The sequence below is a fragment of the Mchenga conophoros genome, linkage group LG19 (assembly GCF_057382185.1).
Source record: "Mchenga conophoros isolate Kocher_MC1m ecotype Shallow Benthic linkage group LG19, M_conophoros_male_GT1.1, whole genome shotgun sequence".
Taxonomy (NCBI): Eukaryota; Metazoa; Chordata; class Actinopteri; order Cichliformes; family Cichlidae; genus Mchenga; species Mchenga conophoros.
The window spans coordinates 20879930-20904015 of NC_140544.1; the positions used below are offsets into that span (position 1 = coordinate 20879930).

The window sequence follows — 24086 nt, forward strand, 5'->3', positions numbered from 1 at the left end:
CTGGTGTAGACATAATGTAACAAAGCAAAATTATCTATTGGATGTAGCGACAGAATTAGATAATAGAAAAGAGAAGAAGGCAGAGAAGCCAAAACAACAACACGTGAAGGGGCAGAGACTAATGGCTCCTATTTATCACGACAATTGATTTAAGTTTTCAGAAATTCTTTTGTGTGTCTCTGCTTGGCTTGCTGTGGCTCTTTTCTCAGTTTTCCACTCTGTCTATATTCTTTTCGCCTTTTCTTCTTTCCTCTTTTTCTCTTCCCCTTCGTTTCATCCTTTATCTACTTTTTGGATTTTTCTGACTAGTATTAGACAAATTTAAGTAAAAAGAGAAAGGAAAGCAGGGAGAATGGGAGCAGTGATGATGTGCAGCAAAGGGCCTTGGGTTGGAATTGAACCCAGGCTAGTACAGTTTGGCCTTGCAGCATGCAGTCGCCTGTTCAATCACTGAGCCTAATTTAGGCCTTTCTATCAACCTATTCTCGATTTCTGATCTCCCACTACACTCTTTGTCTTTTTACCTTTGTTACGTGCTCTGTGTCTCTAATTGTCCCTTCTGTCCACCTCTCTTCCTGCAGCTCATAGCATCAAACATGGAGGGAAAGAGCAGTCCAAGTGAAGTTTTGGTTTGCACCACCAATCCAGACAAACCGGGCCCTCCATCTGCACCCTGTGTCACAGAGGCAACACCCTATGGATTTACTGTCACATGGGGTAAAGAGGCACACATCCATGCGCATATATCATATCATATACATACAGATACTCATTGAGATGCTTTCATACAAAATTGATTTGGTACAGACTTTTCAGCATTATCCAAGCCAAGACTACATGTGTGCAAGTTGACTTGATCCAGATCAAACTGAATCCTGACACTGTTTGCTGTTAGTGTGTTTCACACTTTCAGAAGAATTGCAAAAATACATAAGACTGCAACAGATAGATTTTTTTGGTATTGATATTAATGTCCCAGAGAAAATAATTTAGCTAACTAAAGTAACTAAAATAATAACAATTATTTTCTACATGTTGTCTCCTGCGAATTGGAATATTGTTTATGTGCAATAATATTCCAAACTAAAATCAGTTCATCAATTGTTTTGACAGATCCTCCAATGGACAATGGGGGATCTGAAGCTCTTACGTACCTGCTTGAGATCATCTCAGAGGGATGTTCTGAAGGTACCTGTGTTATATCTGTCTGTCACTGTATCTATTCAAACATACCATGAAAGATTTTCCAGCATCTTAGGACAGACCTTTTTCTCTTCGTGTGCTGTTTAACTTTTCTCAACTACCAGCCTAAAAAAAATAGAAGCCATAATTGAGTCTTTCTTAGCATCAAATTAAGATATTGAAGCACACAGCGTTGCTCACACCTGCCCTACAGGAAACCTAATCTTGTCTAGTTCCTTTCAATCTATAGTAAAAGATTGCTGTTGAGTGTCAGTGTACAGAAGAAGAGAATATCAAAAGCCTTTGTTCTTTTGTCAATAGAATCGACCTAAAAAGTCATCTGGATGATTTTATCTAGCTTGTATTTACACTGTCCTGTGATATCAAGACAGGCTTTTTAAAACCTTTTTCTTCTTAAAAAGATGTGGTCATTGAAACGAATGACTCTGCCATATTAGGTTTATTCAAACTTCACTTTTAGGTACATTCAGTCTGTAGAGATAACATAGTATTATGCATTACAGAAACACAATACACTTCTGCTAGGAAATTTACGCTGTGATGTAAACAAGGCCTATATTTGCACGGCATAGTGCTGCTTCACAGGGAGAGTATTATATTTCACAGGCATACGCAATCCATCAACAGCAGAACAGAAACAAAGCGTTGTCAGTGGGATTCTGTTTCTGGAAACTGCAGAAATACGTACAAAACAGCAGCTGATTATGTGTATGTGCTTTAGTGTAATTCCTTGTTTTGTGTGTGTGTGTGTGTGCAGCAAACCAATGGGAAGTAGCGTACAGTGGTCCGGCAACACAGTGTGTGTGTGAGCGACTGAGACCAGGGACCGTTTATCACCTACGTGTGTGTAGTATCACCACCGGAGGACACAGCCCAGTAAGATTCACATACATGCATGCATACACAAATTTCAGCAATACACACACACACATAGATATACATATATATACATACATATGTTTCTTTTTTCTTTAAGGCAATGGGGGCAGTTTCAGGCCCATCTAAGTTCAGTTGTGTGTTTTTGCACGTCCAATAATAAATTGTAGTCAATTTTTTTGAGTGAGTGTTGTAAACTGTCAGTCTGAGGTTACACTAATATGTACAGTTGTATGTCATCTGCATAACAATAATACAAAAATAGCAATATTCTATAATCTAAGTTAAAAAAAAAAAGTCTGTTTGATAGGAGAGGTCCAAGAATAAAGCCCTGAGGAACTCCACAAACTTTTTGTTCATTCAACTCCATAGGTACCAAGGGACATGAAGTACCCGCTCACTAAATATGATGGGAATTTCAAAAGATATTTTGCACTGAAAAATATAGTTGTTGTTGTCAAACAATCTTTTCAGTAATCTTTCCTAAAATTATACATGTACACCAATAATTAAGCCTATCTGTAATTGTCTTTTGTACCTTTTATTTTTTGCTCTTTAAGTGCACTGGTAGTGTTCCAGTCCATACATTAAGTGTCCCACCAGGGCCCTGCCAGCCGCCAAGGATTGTCGGTAAAGCCAAACACAAGGAGGTGCAGTTAGAATGGGGTGAGTTCAGGCATACACGCACCCTGTTTACTTTTATTTACTAGAATATATTCGAATTATTTTCGTATAAGGCAGCTAAATCACCTTCTGGCCGTTTAATATGTTTCCCTGGCCAATTCTAATGTAAGCCGAGTCAACCACGTTTCAGCCTAATTGAGCCCTAATTTAGCTCATTAAATGCCTAACCTAGCCTCATATTTGACTTAACTCTCCTAATGTCAGCCTATTATTGTAGATTAGTACTGTTATCTCTTGGCAGGAAAAGGTCTTCCAGCCTGCCATGCTGAGGAAGTTCTTTCTTTTACCAGTTTAATACAGCTGGTCATGTCTCTAATCAGCTCACATTCAGGCACTGCTGCAGCTGCAATTACTGGCTCGAGCTGAAGGTCAAACATAAAGTATTGGAGGGTTTTCCCCACTGTCACCATTATTTATTACTTTTGTCTTTCTGCAAGCAGAGAATAGCACCAGGTTTATGGGGAAAAACCCCTAGAAAGTATTCAAAATATACCCTGTGTATTAATCTGTAAGCAGTATAAAAAGCTTGTGAAATACTGAATACATCATTAAGAATTTATGTGTAACAAGATATCGTGACATATGTATTGTGTATTTTCATCACAATTCATGTATTGTGGTTAGTTTCACTGTAAATGTTTCTTCTTATCGCTCTCTCTTATTTGATCTTCTTAGACTCCCCTGAGGGAGTGTGTGAGGAGTGTGTGTACAGTCTGGAGATGAGTGAGGGAGACGCCAAGCCAACGGAGGTGTATCATGGCTCGGAGCTACAGTGCACTGTCGCTAGTTTGCTTCCTGGTGCAACATATAGCTTCAGACTGAGGGCTGCCAATGAGGCTGGGGTAAGAAACTGTCTGGCTTTTCAAAGCAAGAGTGTGATCAATAATAAAAATGAAAATAAATAAATGAAAGCCATGACGATCTGGTAATTCACCAGGCTAGACCATAAAACTTATTAAAGAACAACAGAAAAGCGTAGCTGAAACCTTTTGAAGCTTGATCCAGCCACTTTAATAGGTCAGCCTATAAAAGAAGGGATGTTTTATAACAGCTAAGCATGAAATATTGAATTAAATAGCATTTGTTTACTTATGGCTTTGAAATTTGCTCTGCATATTGAGCACACAAACTTGGGAGCTCTTAATACACATCCAATATTAAGCAACAAGCAGAAAATTCAACTTAAAACCGTAGGTGTAGACACAGACACTGAGTAGTTGGATCAGTGTCCCCTAGAAAATTAACTTAATATTATAAGATTTGATTGTTTTGATTATCCGGTCACCTGAAAGTGAATTAGATGGCGCCAAAACCTCAGCACTGTTGCTTATTGAACAAGATGACTGTGTCTATATTTCACAGCTTTTCAGTTTGGGATTAGAATTTGATTTTCAGCTTTTGTAAACTTTTTACTGTCTAAATGATTCAACTTTCTCATTTATTTTGTGTCAATCGATCTGTGTCTCCCTTAGTACGGACCATACTCTGAGCCTACAGAGGTGACGACTGCAGCGGGTCCTCCTGCGCAGTGTGGAGTTCCCATAATCACACTCACCAGTAACACCTGTGTAACACTCAACTGGGAGGTGAGGCAAACCAAAAACACAGCTGCATTTATCAAAGGAAATAAACAGTGTATGGAAGGAACAAAAAACAGACAAGCAAATATAAAAAGACAGGCCACATTTTTTAACACTGCTAAAGAGCTCTAGCTCCCTTTTACTGTTTAAAATAAAAAAAAGTAGTAAAGTCATCTTTTGGGCCTTTTGGTGTTGCTTAGCAGGCTCATTCCTTCTTAAGAATATACCAGCTTGCTGATTTGGCCACTCCTAAAGTTTTTTTCCTATCACTTTAAAGGGTATCTTTTTTTGTTTTTCAGACTAATAGTCACATTCATCATTTTTTGGTCCCCATACTCCACATATTCCACTGAAAATATACCAAATGAAGGTTGCACACTTTTGATTTATATACCTAATTTGTCATTGGAAAATTAAGGAACAGGCCTCACCTGGCCAGTAACTATGCAACCATGGTATAACTATCAGACTATGCATGGTTATAATGGCTTTAATTTCTAAACAGTTAATGCTGTACTTTTGTTAAAACCTTTGAATTTAGTCTGCACTTTAATCAGATCTTGATCATTTGATTTCAAATCTGCTGTGGTGATTTACCAAGGTTAAATGACAATAAATGTGGGTCCAAATACTTACCTACCTCAATAGACTTAAGTTTAGATGGAAAAAAAAAAAATCTTGTTTTTCATTTTGGGTTTGCAAAACAAGACCTGAATCCATTAACTTTCAGGTATCTGTTAATTCCATTGAGCTGATTTTGTGTTTCTATTGCAGAGCCCTGAGGGTTCGGGTACAGACATCTCTGAATATCGTTTGGAGTGGGCGAGGGAAGATGAACCCATGGAGCTCATCTACTGCGGATCTGCCACGCAGTGTGAACTGTCAGATTTGACACCTGCCACAAATTACTGCTGCAGGCTACAGGTAGTGCACACACTACTAGATATCCCTACAGTGGATTTAGATGAACATAGACAGGCATACAACATTCACTTTTGTTGAAGCCATGCATAGTTAAACTGACAATGAGAAAAGAAGAACGTACTAGTTTATGGAACATAAGCACTTCCAGAAACAAAAGAAATAACTGAATTGTGAGCGCGACAAAAATTCAGCCTGGAAACATGAAACCAAGATGCTGCAACACAAACACTCAGACTCCAGGGAAAGATTAATGGTCATTGATTCAGTTTGTATTCTGACCCTCAATGTGGTGCATAAATAAGTGCCGTCTTTCTCCTTCTCCTTCTGTTTGTCTAACTCTCTCCCTTACTCCCTTTCTGTCTTGTACCCTCTGAAGCTATGAATCCAATAACAACATGCTTTATGGCTCACATCTCTATAGGACTATTTATAATCGGTTAATAGTTAATAGGTTGACAATCCAAGGTCAACCTACCATCCTAATAATTGCTTTTCTACATGTATGTGATTTCTCTTTGTCTCTGTGCACTAGAAGTGTACGCCTGTGTGTTCATATCTGTACACCTTAAGAAGATTGCAGGAATGGATCACACCAGAGGCGCTGACTTGGTTGAAGTCTGTGTGACTCCATACGTTCTATACCTGAATGAACTTGTACTGGTTCATCTTCTGTAGCAGTGTTTCAAATCTGCACAACCTGACACGCACTTGTTTTATGAGAATGCTTTGAATGGGGGGACGCCAACGTAAGGATAAGTTAAATCAGTTTCTATGTGTTTTTCTAGCCTCTGCAAAATGAATTTGACAGCTGAGGATAAATCCGAGAAACTACTGAAGTATAACTTTTCTTGCTGGACCCAGAGTTATCTAGATAGTTTAATGCTGAGATAAACCGTCAAGGATTTATATATAAGTGCACATTGTAGATTCCTTCTCCTTGGTATCTACTCGTGAATGGTGCTTGGCTGTTTTTGGAAAGTGGCTACAGTGCATTTTTACAAGAAAACAAACACTGCTCATCTGCTTGGATTTGCTAAGTACATTTAATCCATGAATGTTGCTTTTTACATGTAACTATTACAAGGCTCAAAAATGGATGGAAGGAAGCAATTTATCTACATTTTTTATTTTTAGTTCAAGCTTTCCGAATGGACAAGATGTATATAAAATACCAATTTTGTCCTTCCTTCCTCCTCTCGAAGTCTGTAAGAGGCAATGAAGGTGACTATTACAACGAGCGATTGAAAGGCATTTAATAGTGGATACTTGAGCTGAATATTAATGTGTTTGACAGCACAAGTAAAGGATTAATGCTCTTTCAAACTAATTTGAATTCATGTCTTTCTGCTAGTTTTCTTGTCTATTCAGTTTTCTATATCAGTCCCTCCCATTTAACGTTGTCTTGCTCTTTGTCCTGTGCTTATTAATAAATCCCTTCATATTTATCTTCTTCCCTTCTTATTGTTAACCATCATCTGTCTGCCTTGGTTTTAGTCTTCACTTATCCCTTTCTTTTTATCCCTCTCCTCACCTCTGTTCTATCACCGGGATCCTCTATCTCAGCACTATCAATCACAGCAGTTTCCCCCCCTCTTCAATCTCTCTCACCCCCTCTGTGTTTCTGTGTCTCCCACTCAGGCGGTCAATCAGGCAGGTGCTGGTCCATATAGTGAGCAGAGCAGTTTCCAGACCCCAGCTACAAATCCTGACCAGGTATCATCCCTTACCCCCCTGGATCTCCCGACCTCCTCAGAGACAGGCCACTCCCCGTCTACCTGCCTCCACCTGAAGTGGGAGGAGCCAAACTGTAACGGGGCCGAGATTACCTCCTACGTCATCACCCTGGACGACCAAACCATCACTGTGGATTCACGGACAACTCACCTTGTCACAGGCCTGCAGCCAGACAGTGAATACAGGTAATGATAGCTAAACCAAAGCATTTATGCTTGTGTGTGGTGCATTACATGTTAATTACCGTGTGGTTGTGTCCCATTTTTTCATATGCGGTGCCAGCCCATAGAAAGAAATAAAATGCTGGTGCAAACATATTTGGCGCTCTAATTTTTCCACTTCTTTGTACCTTCCCTCACATCAGTTCCAATAGTTTCATTGATATCCTTCTACGAATTTGCTAATATTTATAATTCGTTATAGTGATCCTATAATTATCTATTATACTGGGGGGATGATTGCTATTTTATCACTGATGAATTCAAAAATCACAGCAGAAAAGTAGTGAGAATAGAGGACAGTTAGATTTGTCGGGAGGTCAACATCAAGTTATGTTGGAGATTACGGCATTGGGTTCAGAGGGGTTTACAGTTATGTCTTAGGCTATGATGTAAATTTCCCACTGAAGCATAAATTGGGTGTAAGAAGCGGGTTCATTAGCTCATTTTACACAATCTGTCTCCTTTGGCCATTTGGAGAATGCAGGTTTTACAGCTTCTGCATTGGCTTCTTTTCATACAGACAAGCAGGCTACATCTATTTTTTTATACACATTCTGTATTTAAATAGGGGTAAAATGTTTGATGATTGCATGAGCTTGGATCTCAAACATGTACTCAAGTAGCAGTAAACAGCCCCTTAATCATCTTTATGCACAGCGTTGTTGTGATCCCGCTTGTCTGTGATTGCTTGTAATTGTGTTTGTGAGCATGCATATGATTGTGCAGCAAGTTCTTTGAATTCTAATTAAAAAAGACAAACAGGGAGAGGTTATCCAAGGTAAGGTGACATGTGCAGAGGCAGGGTGATCTCGCACCATTGTTTTCATTCTGAGGTTGTTTTTGACCCGGTGTCACTGTGCTCTGTTGCATAATGGCTGCCAGTGAGACAGAACATGTGTGAGCCCGTGCGTGTGTTTGTGTGCATTTGAGAGAATCTGTGGGAGTTTTTGTGTGTCCAAATAGCTATAACTCTGGTTGTTATTTACGACAGGAATTGTACTTCAGATATTCTTTGACTGTGTGGCCTTGTAAAGGACCACAGTAAACATTTGTGTGTTTTTGTGGCTGTTTGTGTGTGTGCGCACCCACATTTGTACAATTTTTTTTGCAGCTTGGAGGTTAAACACACTATTGTTATGTATTAGTATTTAGACTTCAGTTTTTGTTCTAAACCGATGAAAAAGGAAACATATGTTTGTTTTTTAAAACAAAGAAATTCGTTTTTAGTTTTTTCCCGCCAACAATACAATACGCTAAATTATAAAACATTAAATATAGTTACATTAAATATTTGTAAATTAAATATCTATATAGATTTAAGATGACTTGCATTTTCTGTCAATGGAGTTTAAAATATTTCCTTCAAAATACAAGATTTGAAAATCTTTCCTGCATCTTTGCCCCAAATAAATAACAAAACCATATTAAAGTAAAAAGAAAACCCCAAAGAAAACCCTTAAGTGTATACTTGTGGTCTAGTCATCAATGACAGAATACACATTAAGTAAAGCTGCAGTGCAAAGAAGGTGCATTCTGTATTATCAACAATGTCAACCTTAACTTCAAGTAAAGGAGAGAGTTCAATTTGTCCTCTAAAATTAGATGTGTATTTTCACTTTAGTGATTTTCTTGGAGTCATTGAGGTGAGATTTAAATAATTTACCAGTCAGAGGTTCTTGCACTGGTGAAATTATAGTCTCAAGATTATTCAATTACTTGTCCCCTAGTTTTTTTCTCTTGACAGTGTAAAAAAAATAAATCATAAATTAAAAATAAATAAATAAACTGCATCTGTTCTGAGCCTAAGATGCAAGTTTGTTAAGGTACAACACGAAGAGGTTGCCTGTCCATCACAGGGCTAACAAATAAACATTCACGTTCACTCTCATCATATCTAAATGTAGCCCCACCTATCATCAAAAGCTAAGCCTTATCTTTACGTTGTTCACAATCTCTTATTATCTTTTATCCATATCCTTAATTATCCACTGGATAGATACATGTTGCCCTTTACCTCACAGACACAAACACAAAAATGTTTACCTAAGCTGCATGAATTATAATGAAAGGTTGCAGTTACAAAGAATCAGTGGTTAAATGTCAGAAGAAGGATACCAACTAGCTGAGGACCTCTGATATTGATGCTAATAAGCTGATCAGACACTGACAGAAAAACCGCGAAGAACAGAGGGGGGGCTTCCTGGAAGAAAGGCGGCAGGGGAGTTTGAAAAACAGAAATCCATTTCTCCCAATTCTCTTTAATTAGCAGCTGTGTGTGTCTTTGTGTCCAGTTGAGTCCATATATTTTTGGCATACGAGTTCAAATGCATGTGCTTAAAATGATGTTTCTCTGTCATTTATAATCTTTATAATTATGTTTTAGGGAATACATTGTAGTATTTAAGTTCTCTCTTTAGCACAAATAGTCTAAAACACCCTGTAGCAGTGATAGCAGTTACCTAACTTGGTACACATTTAGGGAAAATGTGGACCAGGAAGTCTGACAAATTTAAGGCTTATCATGCAGAGTACGTAGGAGAATGGTAACAGGCAAAAGGATCCACAAACATCCAAGGTCAAAGCTAATATACCACATTAGTGTCCAGCATTGGACAGATAGGTCTGCAAATACATGGAGAGTATTCAAGGTTGCATGGTACAGCACTTTCACGGTCACGTACTTTGGCTTGTGATCTTAAATCAGTGCACACATGCTCAAGTAAAATTTAAATGCTGGCTTGTTTGGCTCTCATCTCTAGAGGCATTTCCACAAAAATCCAATCAATATAAGATGATAAATAATAAAAAAATAATAAACATTTTTACAGTGCAATATTCAACAAATAAATTCTATCTCTTTCTCGCTCTCTCCCATGATTTTTAGTGTGCAGATCCAGGCAGTGAATGCCATTGGCTCCAGTCCCAACAGTTTACCACTGATCGCGAGGACACGCCCTCTCCCGCCACCGCCGCCCCCACTCGAATGCTCAGCGGCTGGCCCTCAAAGCCTGAAGCTCAAGTGGGGCGAAAACACCAGCCACACACGTGCTCTGCTTGCTGATGACATGGTCTACACACTACAGATGGAGGACAAGAACCACAGGTGGAGTATACATGGACCAGTTTATACTGCTCCATCATCATTGTTTACTTGAGGGAATGGGCTGAGTCCAGCTTATTTAAACAACACATTAAAATCTTGGACTTGAAGCTTATATTTACCCATTTATAAACAAAAAGTGGAACACCGAATTAACCTACTAATCCTGTCTCTATGACAGCAATAGACAGAACGATAGTCTGCATTTATCTATGGAACCTCATGTGTAACAAGGGATTGAAACTATGATGTTGCCCTCAGAGGACTTCTCACCCTATAACTAGTCAATTGATCAAATTAGAACCCAGGTTAAAAATATGCACATCATTGAGAAGAACACACAAATACTAGGAGGACAAAACCAGAGCAGCTGAGGGGAGCCGAGGGAGTGTGTGCATTTAACATTAAAGGTACTTGTGGGGATCTGTGCCTTTTCCTCTGTGTGCAGTAACTAGATGTACCTGGGAGTAGTCATGTTGAGTGGAGCTGGACACAGCAGGGATGCAGCCCCCAACAATCAAGCCTTCATTGAATTGACTGGTCAGACAGCAGCGATAAAAAGAGAAATGGAAAGATAGTGTTAGCAGACTGAGGAGGAGAGGATGGAAAATAATCATGGACAGGGAGTCAAATACACATCTGGGGGCAAAAAAAGTTCAGGAGGAGGGAATTTTTGCAAGTAGCTAGAGCTAAGAGTATCTGTAATGCATCGCACCAGCCCGTCTGCCCAACTGTCAGTTTGTTTAGCTCCCTCCTTTATCCTTCTGGTTGGCCCTTATCAGTGTTTGAATTAAGGGTTGGCTGTATCAAGCTGGCACCTTGACACCCTTGGAATGGGTACCATAACTGACAGATGGGTCCCTAACTGGCAGGCTGTGGTCTGTTAGCTTCTGTGACACACATACACATAAACAAACATAGAGGTATGCGATCGCTCTCTGCCATACCAAATGCAAACAGCTTTCACAGTTTTGTTTATCCTTTTCTAACTGCCACAGTAATGTTTGTGCATATTTATGTACATTTTTCTTTCTTTGTAATCACACTTGGATGCAGTTAGGTATATTATGCATGTGTCTGTATGCACCCGATGAAGTTATAGGAGTTGGAGTATTAAACATAGTTGGCAACTAAACTCAAGGTTAATTTGTCTTTTTTTTCCCCAAGTGTTTATGCTGTAGACTTAGGGATGAGGAGTGGCTCATTTAAATGAAAGAATGTGTATGTGTTAGTCCCCATAGGGAAAATACTTTTCTGCATTTAACCCATTCACCCAGTGAGGCAGTGGGCAGCCACCAGTGCAGCTCTCGGGGAGCAGTGTGTGGGGAGGGTACCTTGCGATCACTGGCATCTATATTTTAAATGTGTTTTTAAAAAAAGGTGGTATAAGTGGTTAGTGGTGCATCACAGTTTCTTGTACACTGTGTATTTGTGTGCAAAGGCATATAAAATTAAGAATGGACGTAGAAGATTTACAGGGCACTCCTCCTACGCTGCTCTGCTTTCCCCTTTTCTTTCTCATCACGCTCTGTTAAAATGAATTAGAAGGGTTTTTATTTTTTAGTATGAGTTAGCCATGGCAACCAGAAGCTTCACTGCTGACATAATAAGCGAGATTGGAAGGGCACATTGAAAGCAGGGAACTAATGAAATCTTGAAGTATTTAGCTTTGTAAACAAACATATTGAATAGCCAGCAATAATCTGTGCAAATATCATTTCTGATATTACACTTATGTTTTTGACCTTGACTCCTCCCCTCCTCTGTCTCTTGCTGTCCTCTGATTTAATTCATGTTTATTAATCGGGGTTTATTGTTAGACAGGTGACTGCGAATGTGGAGATTCTGACAATGAATGTGTGCTTCCTTTCAGGAATTATTTCCCCTGCATTGGCATTTTTTACCCTTCCTTTATTTTTCAGTAAACCCAAGCATTCCTCTATTTTATGATGATAAAGAAAGTGTTCTCCGGTTCCCATTATTGTTGCCATTATTTATTTCTCATCCTTGTACCTTCCCATCCTCCTTTCCCTTGCTTGCTCAGACTAATTTTTCTTTTTCTTATCTCCCTGTTTGCAGACTTGTTGCTCATGCGCTGTCCTCCCTGAGTCAGGGCTTTTTATTTTCACTTGTTTCCTGTGCTCCATTCATTTCTCCCTCTTCTCATCCATGTTACCCACTGACATGCCTTGTGTCAAATCTGAGAGTTGCAAGAATGTCATGACAACACAGGGCAGTGTAGTTCAAGGGCTTTATTCTTCTTACACGATGACGTCTGCAGTAGAACAATAACAGATTGTTTCATTACATTCTGACCTCTCTCATCCTGCCCTCTGCTCTGCCATGTTGTAGTTAATTGGTCAGCTTTTGGTCAGCACCAGGGCAATTCATCTCATTAACTATGTCCTAGTGATTTTTTTGTGCAAGGGTATTTATTGTTTGTTTGTGCTGTGCTAAATGTTAATTATTTTGATATCTTACCATTTATGTCTGGTCGACTGCGAAGAGGTCATAGCTCCTGATGATGGAAAAGTTAATGCATTAGTTGTTTGTTTTTTTTAAGCCATGCAGTTGATCGCTGCACGTGTTAACTGTATGGCCCACCAGTAAGGCCAAGGTTTAATAACATCATATATCAGCCAGAGAAACACATCACTTCTGTAGTGCAGCTACATAAAGAGCTCATCTGGAGTTATAGCTTTCCACTAAACCGTGACCTCTCTCCTCTCCTCTTTGTCTCGCACTCTCTTTTCTCTCTTCAACATTATCATCATCTCCTTTAATTCTCAATCACCTATCCTTCTGCTTTAACTTCTCTCTCCCTTGCATCCTCCTGCGACTTTACTCTTCTATTACTGCCTCTTCTCTTGTTCATTAACCATTTCCCTTTGTCTTTCTTTTCTCATTCCTCTGCTTCATGGCTTCCTTTGCCACCTAGACATTTACCTTATTTTGCTGCAAAGCTGATTGCTGAGATAAATAACCCCTCTTCGGCTCACATTCACTTATCTCCCAGACTTTTCCTGCTTTTATCTCTCCCACTCCATGAATCTGTCCATCGAGCCAGCCAGGAATGCTTTTGGTGCTCATTTTCATCAGATTTGTGACTATAGCCTGCCACTGTTTGTCCTGCGTGTTCATCAATCATCTCTATCTTTTTTTTTAAGGTGCTTTCTTTTCTTCTGCTGCTCCTCTTGCTTTTCAAGGTCCCCACATTTTATTTCTGAAGTTAATCTTACCTCAGGTTAACTTATAATTGTGTTAAAATATTCACATTCACCGCTGAGCTGCTCATCATTTTTCTTGTGACGCCTGCTGTGCTGAGTTAAACTATATCAAGTCACAAACATGGTCTATCAGTCCTTATAACTAAGTTAGTGATTAGTGGGTATCTAAGTGTTTGTGCCTTACTTTTTACTGTTCTTGTTTGACCGTGCTCTGCAATAAGATGGCAACATGATCAGGCTGTAACCTGCCTCAGCCGTATTGACAGCTGGGATCGGCTCCAGCCCCCAACAACCTTGAATTAGATGGATAGATGGATGGATGTTTAACCATGTTTTTCTCTATTATCATAACTCTTCCCTTCTTATACCCATTCATAACACCATCACCTTCACTTCCCTTCACCATTTCTCCTTTATCTCTGATGGAGTGATCCTTCATGCCTAGGCCTGTCAGTGCTCCCTCACATTGAACCGTCCTTCCTTTTTAAAAAATTTTTTTAGATTTACATCTTATTGTTTATTTCTCCTTCTTCATTATGTTCCCTGTTTAGGTTTGTGACAATCTACCGTGGTCCCAGCCACACCTACAAGGTTCAGCGATTGACCGAGTCCAGCAGCTACAGCTTCAGAATACAGGCCATCAGTGATGCTGGGGAGGGTCCTTTTTCTGACACGCATACGTTCTGCACCACCAAGTCTATACCCCCTGCCCTGAAAGGTAAACCGAAAAAATGTCTTTGTGCACAAACACATTTCACACAAAGAAGTCCTGTCTTCATCACTAGCTATACACCAGCTGCCTTTTCAGATCGTACAGTTGTGCCGTAGGGATATTAGTGGGGAATTATCAGACATATTAAAACGCACAGTCCTCTATTTAGGTAAATCTAACTTTAAATATCTTCAGGGGTCAGATCATGTGAAGATGTCCTACCAGTCCACCAGTGTCAGCTCAATTTCACATATGATGGCAGAGCAACGCAAACACACCAGTGCACGAGTATCCATGCATACAGTAATGTTTGCCACTTCTACGTGGATTAAATCAAGCTTTACGCATGCAACAAATGCATCTGTTTTTGGCTTTTAGTGATGAATTTTACTGTCGCCTGCCTGATTATTGCCTCCAGCATCTGATTGTTACTGTAAGAGAGGGGGTGGCTTATTACAGCTCCAATAATTGCAGTAAGGGGTAACCTCTCTGGATATATCTACAAAGTATGATGGTAGCTGTGCCGCATAGCATTGATATATCCATAAACCCACTCGAGGGACCGAATAGCTTCTGTAAAGCTCATAGCAGTGTACGCCATCTAAAAGGGTCAGGCATTCATTTGAAACTATAAAGAGCAGGTGATGTTGAGATGAATCAACATATAGATACTTGGTTATCAAAGCAGTTAGTAAAATGTGTTTTGTATTTAATGCAGCAGTTTATTGCAGTCAAAATGACATCGTTGTTGTTAACATTGTAATTTACAGTGTAAAATGACATTAATCCCCAAGGATTTGATTGCAGTGCATAACAAATGTTACAACTGAAAAACAAAATGAATTTCATGACTCACTTTGTTGTAGCTGATGTTCACTATTTATATTCATATATATGTTTCTCAGTTTCCTATTTTTGATTGATAGATTTCAGTTGTTTCTTCTGCTTTGTTTTAGTTCATCCTAAATGAACATTGGCCCTAAGATAAGCCTTACATTTATATGATGTATTTTTTCTATTATACATTATAATATCCCCAAAGTCGTTGCAGTTCCATATTGAAAAATGTTGTTCTTCAATCATAAGTGTTTTGCTGCACTGTTTCACGGAAGAATGAACCTTCTTGGGTATGCTCTTTTTATACCCAGTTTTATACCACTTTTTCTATATGCTGAATCAAGTTTTAGCTCTGGATAAGTTATCTTCTTAATGTTTTCAGTTAAATATAGGCTTTAAGTGTTTGGCAAATCACTGAACTGTGAGTTTATCTACACTTTACTGTTTACAACCTCTGTCAGTGCGTCCCAGGGCAGCTGTGGCTACAATGTAGCTTGCCATCGCCAGTGTGTGAATGGGTGAATGACTGAATGTAGTGTGAAGCGCTTTGGGGTCCTTAGGGACTAGAAAAGCGCTATACAAATGCAGGCCATTTACAACATTTTAAATGTTGTAAAATGATAAACACCATTTCTTGACTTCACAAGAGATGGTGTTCTAATTATACTCTTCATCTGTTTGCAAGCGTCTTTTAACGATATGCAGTCATGTATATGAGATAATGATTTGTTATTATTAATTCCAACAGCTCCCAGAGTGCACCAGCTGGAGGGGAACATGTGTGAGATAACATGGGAAACTATTCCACCAATGAGGGGGGACCCTGTGAGCTATGTGCTCCAGGTGCTGGTGGGACGTGAGTCAGAATACAAACAGGTTTGTAACACACACATGTAAACGGGTCTTACATGAGAGCTGTCCAGTTCATCTAAACACTAGGAAGCTGCTGGAATTAATTAATTCAATTTTCTTTTGACATTTGATAGAAGAGTAAAATACCCATGTGTGAACACTTCCCTCATATACATCCCCCCTGCTGAGAGGTATTAAATACTTTTAATGAAAATTACAAAACAGAAGTATCTCAGGAAGAGTCTGCTGCACCTGGAAATATAGGATTTGATTGCTCACAGCTGCAGCGGTGGGCAGGCAGGTAGACAAAAAGTTATTTGTCTTCAGGGCCATTTCAACTTCTGTTATTGAATTACAGAATGGTTGGTGGGAAGAACTGCACTCTCATAAGTAGATAAAACCTGTGCAGACATATGTTATCAGATGCTGCTTTTAACATTTTGTGTTCTTTTTTGGGGGGGTTGTTTTTCCTTATTTTTGTTGGGTTTTTTTATTTCTTTATGAGAAGACCAGTAAATGCACTCAGTTATATTTACCTCTCGTCAGTTTGAGAGTCTAACAGCTAAAGTTCAGTGCACCTTTATCAAACCATTTCTTCTACTGCAGCACTAAAAATTAAATGGTGTTTTTTGTCTACACACATTCTCCTTTGACACAAACACCACTTACCTTTCTACAAGTTCAATTCCAAAGAAACTCTACCCTGTAAAATGCAAAGAAAAACACAAGGCGGTCATTTAAATGTCTTAAACATGTTTTTTAATCACAATAGAACATAGGAGACATGAAATTTTAAACGGAGACATTTTACTATTTCATCAAAAAATATTAGTTCATTTTGAAGTTGACGGCAGCAACAGGTCTCAAAAGAGTTGGGTGGAGATAACAAAAGACCGAAAAAACTAAGTGGTGCTAAAAAGAAACAGCCGGAGGAACATTTTGCAACTAGTTAGGTTTATTGGCAAAATGTCAGTAACATGACATCTTAGAGGGGCAGAGTTTCTCAGAAGCAAAGCTAGAAGGAGAATTCACCAGTCTGCGAATACACCCCCTCCCCCCCAAAAAAAACAAAACAAAAAAAACGCATCATCAAATCGTGGAACAGTTTCATAATAATGTTCTTCAATATAAAATGGTGAAAACTTTTAGTATCCAATCATCTACAGTACATAATATCTTGAAATGATTCTGAGAATCTGGAGAATCTCGGTGTGATCCTCGCCTGTGATCTTTCGGCTCTCAAGCAGCACTGCAGTAACATCAATTACACTGTAAGGACTCAGGAACTCTTCCAGAAATCATTGTGAACACAGTTCCAATGCAGATTAAAACTCTATCGTGCAAAGAAAAAGCAAAATGTAAAAATGTTGTTAACATGAAAGTAGAAAACTGTTCTGTGGGAGGACAAATTTGAAATTCTTTTCAGGAAACTTGAATGATACTATGATACGTCCTCCACACTACAGAAGCGAGGGACCATTTGGCTTGTTATCAGCGCTTAGTTCAAAATCCTGTATGCCTGAGGGTATGGGAGCCCAATAATGCCTAGGGAAACTGGCACTTTGCTCATCTGGAAAGACAACATTAATGCTGAAAGGTGTATATATAGGTTTTAGAGCAACATATGCTCCCATCCAGGAGACATCTTTTTAAGGGTGGTCATTAAAAAGATGTCTCCTGGACAGCTTCTTGTAGAAGAGTCCGGGTGCTGAACTGGCCTGCCTCTTCACCAGACCTTTCACCAGCTGAAAACGTCTGGCACATCATGAGAAACAAAATACACCAAAGAAGACCTTAATGAGGACTGTTGCACACCTAGAAACCCATCAAATAAGAATGATAGGAAGAACATTCCTCTCCCAAAAATTGAGCAACAAATCTACTAAGTTGGTAAAAGAGGATTAAATGTTGCTACCATTAAATTCCAAATTTCTTAAAATTTTCACAGTTTAAACATCTAATTTGTTTTGTTTTTCTGTGTTCTTTGAATAAAATATGAGTTTACGTGAGCATGCATGTCTGTTTTCTAGCTAAAATGATTTCACTCAGGAGCATGTTATGCTTTTTAGTTGGATGAAAATCTGCGTCCTTTGCGCTTATCTTATTTCTTTCTTAAAATGTCTTTCTTATCCAAGTCAGCTGTAAAACTTTTTTCACCTCTTTCCTGCCTTCAAAGGTTTTCAAGGGAGAGGAGGGTGTGTTTCAAATCTCCGGTCTCCAGAGCAACACAGACTACCGTTTCCGTGTGGGTGCCTGCCGCCGTTGCCAGGATACGTGCCAGGAGCTGTGTGGACCACTGAGCCCTTCCTCTTTGTTCACGCTGCGTCGCCAGGAGGCAGCATCATCAGGAGAGCAGTGTGCCGTGGAAGCAAGCAAAGGAGCGGGCCTGATCTCGAGCGACGAGCGCTTTGCGGCGCTGATTGTGTGTGTGTTTGCAGGCTTCTCCATCCTCATGGCCTGCTTGCTACAGTACTTCTTCATGAAGTGAGGGAATTTTTAATTATAGGATAGAAAGAGAAAGCAAAATCGCAGAAAAAAAAACTTTAAAAAACATCTATGAAAGAACCGAATGAAATCAAAACAAACACTTGAGATGTACATTCAACGCTATCTATGATTTTTTTTGGTTATTTTTTGATTCAGGCTTTTCCCACCTTGTTCCTGTTGTCTTTTGCCTTCACTCACCTTGGACTTTTTCCCTCTCCGTCTCTGTTGTCTTCATACCATTGTCCGTCTCATTTGTTAAGGATTTCTGTCGAGGGAAGCCTTGTCTGAGTTGTACCTCGTTTGGGAAAGAAAGCTGATAATCAAGCCTTAAAATAGCTGTGAGCAAAACAGTTGCTCTCCAGACTGACTTGCATGTTTTTATTTTGTATCTTTTTAAAACATATTCACTTAGAGAACATATATTTCTTGATGGTCATTGCCTTACTTTTTTGGTTTATTTTTCAGTGTTTAATTTGCATTTTCTTTGCTGTAGTCTTTATTCATTCAGCCATATTCCAGTGTAGGCCTTCAAAGCTTTAGTTGTTCTTACTTACCCAGTTTGTTACAACTCTACAGGCTGTCAGACATTTCACGCAATCTGCACCCATTCTCACATGCAGACTGACAAATACCCAGTGCACAGACAAAGGTGCAGACTTACATGCATAACCTTGCACACATATCCAATTACACTAATGCAATGACAATGAGAAAGACATTTCATCCTAAGAAGTAAATCACATATCTGCTTAGCTTTTTACATTCACTCATTCACTCTTTCCGCTACCAAAGTGATGCAATCCATGTATGGTTTAAGATGCTGCTATCCTTTGATTTTATTATATCTACAAAAGAATGGAAAACCAGTAATCTAATATATGAACTCTATATATAGATATGTATATTATAGCAAATACTATGATGCTATAAATTGATGTAATATAAGTGATGGCAATGTAAGGTCTGAAGTACAGTGTAAAAGGGGGAATAGTGGACTCTAGGTGCTCATAGACGGCAGCTCTGAGGTCAGCTCAGCAGCTTGCACATTTAGTTGAAGGAGCCCTTAAACACTTGTCTTGGTTCAGAATATGAGCCCTTGAAGGTATTGGTTTGTGAGGCTTAAACTGGCTTTGGGGAGCCGGGCTGTGGTTGTGATCGGCTGCAGCAGACAAGGAAAGGGCTGGGCTGAGCATATTTTGGGCCATTGGTCAGTTCTTCTTTAATCTACCATCTCAAATACCATTGCTCCAGCCTATTTATCTGTAGCTTTACTAGCGATATGTACGTAGCTCCACTGACCCAGAGGTGCTAACAGTCTGCCAGCTAACCGGCCTTCTCAGAGCTGTATGGGTGTTAACTAGGAAAGCCATTAGGAGTTAGCTTGTGCTTTAGCCCCCACTAAGAATTAGCCAGCCAGAGCAATGCTAAAGCTGTTTCTCCTTCCGGCTAGCCTGTCAATTGATGCATTTAAAGTCTATTCTCCTCTTTTCTCATTTCCCACCCGTGATTATCTGTAATTACCCTTTTTGCTCTGGCCACTTTTCTCTTGCTTTCGATCCATCCCATCTGTCTGCCCATGCACTACTCTCACTTTCCCTCTCTTCTCTCTCGCTCTCTCTATTAAAAGGTGCTTTATTGATATGTAATCAGAGCAGTAGCAAGTCTGTGGTCTCTCCTCAGACGGACATGTTCTCTGAGGACTTGAACTAATGTTCACTAACCAAACAAGCCTTTGACAGGACACAACTCATCAGAACAGGGCATTCTAACACACATAACAGCCCCTCACCTCCCACCCAAGTCCCCAAAACCCTTTTTAACCCCAACCCGAAGCAACAAAGCCAAGGTACAACCCAATACATGCCCCGATAATCCAAAGAAGTCACCCTGACCTGCGTAATTAATGTGTGACATGTTTGTCGGATGGGGTGCAGGGAGTAAAAGGGATTGGATGGGAGACGGAGGTAATGATTAGCTCTGATTGGCAGCCTGTAATGTACCTCAGGGATAAGGCCTCACAGAGGGGAGATCTAATCTTGTCATCCCTATTGCTGTCATCATGATAATTTATCATTTTAGCTTCTTTTCTTCTTTTTTTCTCTCTTCCTTCCCTTTGTTCTCTCATTTTTGATGCTGTATCTTGTGCTCTGTCTGTGCTGTGCCTTGCTCCTGTTTGTGTCAGTAAGTAAAGTGGTTTACTAGCTTAAAAAACCTTTGCCAAAGTTGGTGGGAAAGTAAAGGTAGAGTTCTTTTCTAGGTTTTATTTATACTATATATTTGCATACAGTACTTTACATGCCAATTACAGTGCAATCTTCATTTATTTATTGTTAAAAGATTAAGAGACAAGTGTAGTTATATACTAATTTTTTCTTGTAGCATGTTTTTTTTTCTTTTGTTTTAATGGATGTATGTTAGATTGTATGATTAAGGCCAGCATTCCTTATCTCAGTAACCCTTTAAGTATTTTTCTTACAGCTGTTGGGAACCTGTAGCTCATCAGTCCATGAATTGCAGTTATCATTGCCGTTTCAAACATTTAACCAAATTGCCTATGTATTTTTATTTTATTTTATTTTATTTTTTACATTTCCTGTTTTGGCTGTGCACAGGCAAGCAGTTCTTGAAACGCTTAGAGAAACATGTAGCAAGCCAGGTCTTATGGTCAATTCAAGTCATCTGTTTTGGGATAAACGTTGCTGCCTTTGGCTTTTGTTCTGATTAGTGTTATAATGAAGCTTCTGATATCTATTTTTACTGTTTTAATGCCAAAGTGCAAACTTTTTATGTCCACTAGTTGTTGCGTTTTGAATCGTCTAAAGGGTTCTGAGATGTTCTTCTGCAGCGACACAGCATTACGACTATTATCATTATTCTTTCTAAAGGAAAAAAAAACATTAACTTGATCTGTGATATTTCTTCTTTTCATATTATCTTTTATTGTTTTGTTTTGTAAAGCAAAATGTGCCATTATGAAATGTGTAGCCCCTTTCGGTGGAGTTTTTTTCCCGTTTTTTAATTTTTACACAACCTGATTTCACACTGAAAGGTAAAGAAAGCAAAAACAATCATACGATGGTTTCCGGCAGATGATGAAAATAATAATATTGATAAATCCTTTTTCAGGCTTGTGCTGGTATAACAGTAGTGAGCTTTTTTGTGTCCGTACATTGCTAAGAGATGATATACAGAGATATCTATAGAGCTATAGAAGAAGACGGTAAATTCATTATGACTAACAGAGTTGAAGCACTTTTTTATGCCAAGCATTAGGCTTGATGAGGTAAATATGAGCGATAGGGAACGCGATCCTTTGCTCTATTCCAAACTCTACTGCCAACACTGTCTGTTACTTTTATTGGCATTATTCTGTTATTGGCATCACTGTGACATTGGCATTACTGGGGCGCTCTCTGCAGAATGCACAGTGCAGCCACAAAGAAAGGAAAGTTTATAGGGAGTATGGTGCCTTTGTCTGATGTGTTCATCTTGTGTCTGCCTGTTGCATTGTAATTGACAGGTGACTTGTGAGGTGTCCTTTCCTTAAACTCCTGATGTTATGTTGCCCAACACTACCCCCTTTTAAGCCTTAATTCCCCAGTGGAAGAGCAGAGGTTTGCTTGGTGTATGGTCATTGTCAGGCCAGTTATGCTAGTGTTAAATAGTCCAAGGTTAGCACAGTGTTAACAAAAAGGCACTGTGTTTGTGGGCAGGGTACTCCCTTGATGTGCATTGTTGGGGGTTTTTTTTGCGTTTTTTCCCCTCAAATACAGGTGATTTTATAGAACCCCAGCCTCCCTACTCACCACCCTGCAGGTCCTGTACATTTGGCGGGTATGTCAAGAGTGAGAGACAATGTTTTGCCCAGCAACCCCACGTCTGTGCCTTCTGATCATTTTTTTTTTTGAATGTTTTGTACATGTAGAGATTTTGACTGAGAGATTGGCGATTTGACAAACATACAGAGACTCACAGGTATTTAACTATTTTTTAAGTAAGACAAAAACAGAAACATATTTTTACCTCACAATTAAAAAATAAACATTCCAACGTTGTCATGGTCTACGAATTGAGGAAAAAAAGAAATTCATGCATTTCTTCTTGTATTGTAAATGTTAGACAATTTCATATGCATTATATAAAAGAAACTGCCATATCAATTTTAATGTATAGATTTTTGCAAATACTACCCTATGTATGTAAGACGTAACTGTATCGGTAGCGTATATATAATATATTTATGCCCAATAAATGTTTTAATTTTTTTCTGTCTTTAATTGCACTGTTTATTGAATATCAACATTACGCTTCAACACAATGATGCTCTGCAGTTTGTTGGTTTGTTCTTTTTTTGGATAGGACTTCCCAAACCAGCTGAATACATCAATATAGGGTGGAGAAACAAGTATAAACACACTTCTGACATTCTCTGTGGCAGTATTGATTTGTATCTTTCAGATTTAATAAGAGGGTCATTATTGTCATTTCATCTGCATCATCTTTGTGTACTGTTGTAAACATAGAGGACTGATAATCAATATTTATAATATTAGGGTTTAAATTAGAATTACTCAGCTGGAGAGCTCATCTTACGAGCACTGTAATTCATTTGAAATTTCACCGCAAATCATTAATATAATAGTTTTTGCCTTTAATTTGTCACTTAGGGTTCAAGGATTTGAGGTGAGTGTAAATGTGTGTCTGTGAAGGTTTGTCATGTTGAGATTTACTCTCTGGTGGCCTTAATACTGTTTAACCAGAAAGCTGTGACAAGACTAAATCACAGACTTTATGCCCTGCTGGCCCTGAAAGCAGCCGGACAGAAACTGCAGCACTGCAAGGTCAATATTCCTCAATCACAGGCAATCCAAGGGCATCAGAGGAACATTAGTCTTTTTGTCTTAACAAAAAGACCATAGATTACATTTATGAAAGAAAATCAAACATTTATTTTCCTAGTCAAACTACAAATCCTTTTTTTAAGTGCACTGCAGTAGCTTTTGTTGAACAATACCATTCTATAGGTTAATATGGTATAAGTCTAGTGACTGGAAGTGGTAGGATTTCACTGTCGGGTGTTCCAGTTTTCACATTTTTAATGCAGGAACCTTTTTCCAAAGATTCCCGAGAAACAAAACAAAAAGTGTCACTTTGTGGCTTTCAAATGTTTGGGTCAAAATTGATAGCTTAATAATTAACAGTCCAGACTGCTAATACACTGATAGGGTTATGTACGTATTCCTCATGGGGAAAATCAACATTTCATATTCATTTCATGTTCAAAAGTCTATACTGAACTATTTAGACTTAAATTTTTAAGCAATTGTTTTTGTATTAACAAAAAACTGCAGGCTGGGGTTCTTTTGTACAGACTGATGTTTATAATGATGCCTTTAATGTTTTCACTTGACTATCGAATTAAATGTAAAATTTAGCACAGACACAGGGTGCTTGTCCCAACCAGGATGAAGGAGATTGACAATAACTTTAGGTGCCACTAGTGTGGACACAGATGCCTAATCTTATTTGAACGAAAGCTTCTTGGAGGATTCTTTTTGTCGTCATCATCAGGAGACTGATGAAAAAATATAGCTGCGTTTGTCCTGGTCTGAACCATCTGCACTATCCCATTTGCAGATGACTTCATTT

General features: G+C 38.9%; 1 protein-coding gene across 3 annotated transcripts in view; it reads left to right on the forward strand.

Annotated features, from left to right (window-relative positions):
* fndc3ba (fibronectin type III domain containing 3Ba) overlaps nucleotides 1-22709 on the forward strand; it is an 86581-nt gene extending 63872 nt beyond the window's left edge. For all 3 annotated transcript variants that reach the window (XM_085256974.1, XM_085256975.1, XM_085256976.1), the window contains 12 exons: nucleotides 582-717; nucleotides 1114-1188; nucleotides 1961-2079; nucleotides 2640-2745; nucleotides 3439-3605; nucleotides 4236-4349; nucleotides 5118-5267; nucleotides 6906-7186; nucleotides 10107-10325; nucleotides 14101-14267; nucleotides 15847-15974; nucleotides 18127-22709. In XM_085256974.1, the coding sequence (XP_085113100.1) occupies nucleotides 582-717; nucleotides 1114-1188; nucleotides 1961-2079; nucleotides 2640-2745; nucleotides 3439-3605; nucleotides 4236-4349; nucleotides 5118-5267; nucleotides 6906-7186; nucleotides 10107-10325; nucleotides 14101-14267; nucleotides 15847-15974; nucleotides 18127-18438 (1974 nt within the window). In that variant the 3' untranslated portion in view covers nucleotides 18439-22709. The remainder of the gene's footprint in view (nucleotides 1-581; nucleotides 718-1113; nucleotides 1189-1960; nucleotides 2080-2639; nucleotides 2746-3438; nucleotides 3606-4235; nucleotides 4350-5117; nucleotides 5268-6905; nucleotides 7187-10106; nucleotides 10326-14100; nucleotides 14268-15846; nucleotides 15975-18126) is intronic.
* Nucleotides 22710-24086: the final 1377 nt, after the last annotated feature.